Source organism: Drosophila miranda, assembly GCF_003369915.1.
Source record: "Drosophila miranda strain MSH22 chromosome Y unlocalized genomic scaffold, D.miranda_PacBio2.1 Contig_Y2_pilon, whole genome shotgun sequence".
In the NCBI taxonomy this organism is placed as follows: Eukaryota; Metazoa; Arthropoda; class Insecta; order Diptera; family Drosophilidae; genus Drosophila; species Drosophila miranda.
The window spans coordinates 36,396,233-36,401,708 of record NW_022881614.1 but is presented as its reverse complement, the minus strand read 5'-3'; the positions used below and the strand labels follow the sequence as shown (position 1 = coordinate 36,401,708).

The 5,476-nt window shown below is 48.2% G+C and overlaps 1 protein-coding gene across 1 annotated transcript; it reads left to right on the top strand.

The window, feature by feature from the left end:
* The first annotated feature begins 1,457 nt into the window (after positions 1-1,457).
* LOC117193980 (cytosol aminopeptidase-like) lies at positions 1,458-3,018 on the top strand. Its single transcript, XM_033398627.1, has 2 exons — positions 1,458-2,153; positions 2,209-3,018. Exons 1-2 carry the CDS (start codon positions 1,458-1,460, stop codon positions 3,016-3,018), a joined length of 1,506 nt encoding a protein of 501 aa, XP_033254518.1.
* The last annotated feature ends 2,458 nt before the right edge of the window (positions 3,019-5,476 follow it).

Below are 5,476 nucleotides of genomic sequence, written 5' to 3'. Positions count from 1 at the left end.
CTCTCCGCATTTTGGCGGGTTGTGGGAAGCGGCCGTAAAGACCGCAAAATATCACCTGTACCGCTCAGTTGGACCATCTGTGCTTAGCTTCGACGAGCTGCGCACTCTGATCTGTCAGATCACTGCAATTGTTAACTCTCGCCCTTTGCTCTCGCTTTCAGAAAATCCTGATGATTTAGACGTTTTGACTCCTGCTCATCTGCTTTTAGGCGGCCCCCATGAGCAAATCCTCGAGCCTGACCTAACGAAGCTGAACTACAATCGTCTGGATGGCTGGCAGCGGGTCACCCAACTACAGCAAATATTTTGGAGCCGTTGGCGCGAAGAGTATCTCACTCTTTTGCAAGAGCGCGCGAAGTGGCGTACCCCCGCGCAAAACATCTGCAAGAACGACCTCGTTCTGGTGAAGGACGAAAATCTTCCTCCAATGCGTTGGCCACTGGCTAGAGTGGTCGATGTCGTTTTGGGCAAGGACGGAGTGTGTCGCGTCGCTGACCTGAAGACATCCTCAGGAAACATCAGGAGGGCCGTCACTCGGCTATGTTTGCTGCCCCTTAAGGAATCTGTTGAGAGACTAGCTCCCAACGGGGGGAGTATGTTCGGGCCAGCCGCTGAAGAATAACCGTATCTTTAACATTATTATTGTATGAGCAGAGAGAGCCGCCTATGTTGTAAAACGTTGACGTTCTGCAGAGCTGCTGCGCTCTCCCGCTAAAGGGGCTCTCTGCCGCCGCCACTTCGGCAACTACTTTGATCTGCTGCCGCCACTTCGGCAATCACTTTGATCTAACGCCGTCGTCTATAGTTTAGTTCTATGCTAACCCCTCTGCGCATTGGTTGCATATCGATCTCGCATAAGGTTTATCTGGCAATAGCAAGCAATCGGCTTCCGCTAAGCCACCAAGATTAAATACGAATTATAAAGTTTAACCCGAAATCTCTTTTCATTTTTGAAACACATAGGTGCCAAAAAAGCTTGGCATCTCAAACACTCACTATAAAACGTATATCTCAGAATTTCGCCCCACCCCCTTCCGCCCCCACAAAGGCGAAAATCTGTTGCATCCACAATATTGCACATTCGAGAAAACTAAAAACGCAGAATCATAGATAACGACCATATCTATCAGATTGCTGAATCTGGACCAGATCAGATAATTTTTATAGCCAAAAGGAACAAATCAATTTGCACTGGCTACGTCACGCTCAGACTGATTTTCTGTCTCTCTCGCACGCACTCTTTGTCGTGTCGTTTAATATTAGCAGCGTCTGCCGGAGGAAAGCCATACTGACTTAGTATCGGGTATAACTGTAGAGTTGCGGTGTCCGCAGCAACTCACAACGTTCCCCCTCGTTTAGATCTACATTTTTTTTATTCGGAAAAAAAGCAAAATTTGTCTGGACTGTCTGAAAAATAAGAGTACTTTCGTAACCTGTCGCGTAAGTCTGTACGCTTGATGCACGCCCTGTGCAGGCGTGTCCAGCACACATTCCTGGCCAGACGCCGAGATGTGGAACAGCGACGGCACTACGCCGAGAAATGTGACTCGGTGATCAAAGGCGTTGTGGTGGGGGTGTACGCCAAGGAGGGCGACCGCCAGCCCAAGATGACACCATCCGGCGAGAAGTTTGACGATCGCGTCCAGGGTAAGATCACTGATCTCATACGCGAGACGGGCCTGAGTGGCCAGCTGGGAAAAGGACTTGTCTTCATGAACGTGGATGCGGAGTTCCGTGCGGTGGCCGTGGTCGGCGTGGGACAGGAGGGGGCCGGCTTCAACGACCTGGAGATTATCGACGAGAGAATGGAGAACGCTCGCGTCGCTGCCGGCGTGGGGGCTCGTGCCCTTCAACTTCATGGCTGCACAGATGTCTTCGTGGAGTCGATGGAGTATGCGGAGCAGGCGGCCGAGGGGAGCGCCTTGGCCGTCTGGCGCTACAACACCAACAAGCGCCGTCGGGACCGCACACTCATTCCCAAACTGGAGCTGTACGACTCTCCCGACTCGGATGCCTGGATGCGGGGCCTGTTCAAGGCCGAATCGCAGAACCTGGCCCGTCGCCTGGCCGATACGCCGGCCAATCAGATGACGCCCACAATCTTCGCCCAGTCAACGGTGGATGCCCTGTGCCCCTGCGGGGTATCCGTGGAGGTACGCAGCATGGATCGAGTCCAAGAGCTTGAACAGCTTCTTGATGGTGGCCAAGGGCAGCTGCGAGCCGCCGATCATCTTGGAAATCGCCTACTGCGGCACCGCACCCGAGGACAAGCCCATCCTCCTGCTGAGCAAGGGCATCACATTCAACAGCGGGGGCCTCTGCCTCCGTCCCAAGGACTGCTTGTCCATGTACCGCGGCTGCATGTCCGGTGCAGCCGCCTGCGTGGGCGTCATCCGAGCCGCCGCCGCCCTATCGCTGCCCCTAAACATAACGGCACTGCTGCCGCTGTACGAGAACATGCCTTTCGGAATGGCGGCCAAGCCTGGCGACGTGGTGTCCCTCCTCAATGGCAAAACTCTCGGCTTCGTGGACGTCAGCAAGGCTGGTGTGATGGCCATGGCCGATCCCTTGCTCTACGCCCAGACGATCTACAAGCCGCGCATGGTCGTGGACATTGCTACAGTGGGTTACGCCGTCTGCCCAGCGCTGGGCGGAGCAGCAGCCGGGATTTTCAGCAATTCGAACTTCGTCTACAAGCAGTTCGAGAATGCCGGTGCCCTTACGGGGGATCGCGTTTGGAGTCTGCCCCTGTGGCGCTACTTCAAGGAGCTGATCATGCCGAACGAGACCTTTGACATCAGCAACCGCGGACGTGGCCCCGCCTCCAGCTGCATCGCTGCCGCCGTTCTGCACGAGCTGGTGCCGTGCGTCGACTGGGCCCACCTGGACATCCGCAACGTGGGCATGCTGACGCGCTACAATCCGTTCCCATATTTGCTGAAGGACCGCATGACTGGCCGTCCCACTCGCACCATCGTTCAGAATCTGTTTCAGATGGCTTGCCCCGACGGCAAGTAATCTGATTATGTTCGTTACACAATTCCTTTGTTAATGTTCCGCGTTCCAAATTTGTAGTTAATTGAAGTACCCCGCTCAAGAATCTATTCTTATGCTCATTATTGCGTTGCTATTGCTTACAGAGGCTTTACATAGAGCTCTCACATGAACAGTCAAAAACCGCAACTGCACACACATGCACACGCATACTGCGATGCGTTCGGTTTTCGCATTGGGAGCGACGCATCGCGTGATCTTCTAATTCTCTTTCGCTTGCCTTCTTTTCGTTGAGTGAAGTTGCTTGGAAATTCCAGTTGCTGTACCGTTGCCTCTTAGCCGCGCCTTCCACTAACTTAAACCACTAATTTAATAGGATTATAAATACAATCAATGGCCGGAAAGAATTACATATATTTACATATATATGTCGTGTCCCGTTTTTTTTTGGTGATCTGTTGTTGTTATTCGACCAAAAATTGCTGCCTTCTCGTTTCATTTGTTGTACCGTTGTAGCTGAGCGTCTTTGGTGCTAAGTGCGTCTTGCGGGAAAAATTAGTGGATTATTCGCGCACAAAAAGAGCCGATCGCGGAAAGAAAAATATGAATAAATTATAAAATTCATTTGTGTTTCTGTTTGTTTTTTTTATACCCGATACTCAAAATGAGTATTGGGGTATATTAGATTTGTAGTAAAAGTGGATGTGTGTAACGTCCAGAAGGAATCGTTTCCGACCCCATAAAGTATATATATTCTTGATCAGCATCAATAGCCGAGTCGATTGAGCCCTGTCTGTCTGTCTGTCTGTCCGTCTGTCCGTCTGTCCGTCCATCCGTCCGTCCGTCTGTCCGTCCCCTTCAGCGCCTAGTGCTCAAAGATTATAAGAGCTAGAGCAACGATGTTTTGGATCCAGACTTCTGTGATATGTAACTGCTACAAAAATATTTCAAAACTTCGCCCCGCCCACTTCCGACCCCACAAAGGACGAAAATCTGTGGAATCCACATTTTTAAATATACGATAAAACCAAAAACGCAGAATCGTAGAGGATGACTATATGTTCTAGAGTGTAAAATCTCAAACCATATCGTATAATTTTTATAGCCAGAATCAAGAAAACAATTTCATTTTTTCTCGCTCTGTCTCTCTCTAACACACAGGTTTCATGGTCGGTTTTGTCAATTGCAAAATATGAGTTCAAGGATATCAGAACCTATAAGAGCCAGAGCAACCAAATTTGGTACCACACTCCTGTGATATCGGACCTTGACCGTTTCGTGTCCAAATTTCGCCACACCCCCTTCCGCCCCCGCAAAGGACGAAAATCTGGGGCATCCACAAATCTCAGAGACTATTAAGGCTAGAGTAACCAAATTTGGTATCCGCACTTCTGTTAGATCTCACTATAAAACGTATATCTCAGAATTTCGCCCCACCCCCTTCCGCCCTCACAAAGGACGAAAATCTGTTGCATCCACAATATTGCATATTCGAAAAAACTAAAATCGCAGAATCATAGATAATGACCATATCCATCAGATTGCTGAATCTGGATCAGATCGGATCATTTTTGTAGCCAAAAGCAAGAAATCAATTTGCAGTGGCTACGCAGCTCCCGACGTCACGCTCAGACTGATTTTCTGTCTCTTTCGCACGCACTTTTTGTCGTGTCGATATTAGCGACGTCTGCCGGAGGAGAGCCATACTGACTTAGTATCGGGTATAACCGTAGAGTTGCGGTCTCCTCAGCAACTCACAACGTTCCCCCTCGTTATAATAGTGCTTTTGTGTGTGTTTGTGTGTGAATATAACGACAGAATGGAAACGGCAAGGAAAGAACAGAAAGAGAGAATGCAGCAAAAGTGGAAGAACCAGGAAGAAGGTAAGAAAATGTTGTTTATGTTTTTCTTTGCTCTACGATTATAGGCGATGAACTAAAAAGATATAAAACAAAATAGATCGATAGCATTTTGTTAGCTTTATGTTAAGTATGCAGGCAAATAAGGGAATAAACTTTTACCAAGAATCATCTTTCTTATAGCAGAAAATACTAAAGGCAAACAGGACTATAAAAATAACGAAAAATACCGAAAAAGTCAACTTCGGCTTATCTTAAAAGGTTTTCAGTTCAAAGCTAATGAAAATATATACCTGTTGTTTTCTTTCAATTTAGAGAATAATATCGGGTGAAACGTATATAAAAATGGGTTTAATTATTTATTCTCGTATATTGTTTTTTGACAGTGTATGCCTCGCCCTGACTCCCTTTATAATTGTGATTTTTGTTGTTGCTGTTGTTTCTGGTCAAGTGCTGTGAAGAGGTGGGGAATGAATGTTTATATTTCCGACTAAAGTGCTTCTTTTGTAAATCACTTTCGAGCTCCAGAGCCATGCAAAGGCTGAGGTTGAAGGTTGAATTAAAATTCCTGCACTTAAAATTATCTCCTGCTGTTGTCCTTTACGGACCCACATGTACATACA

What these genes read in the sequence shown, in the direction of transcription:
- LOC117193980 (XM_033398627.1), top strand. Translation starts at nt 1,458, where the DNA reads ATGCACGCCCTGTGCAGGCGTGTCCAGCACACATTCCTGGCCAGACGC. An exon ending in CCTGCGGGGTATCCGTGGAG is followed by an intron (nt 2,154 to 2,208) that starts GTACGCAGCATG and finishes ATGGTGGCCAAG; the next exon opens with GGCAGCTGCGAGCCGCCGAT.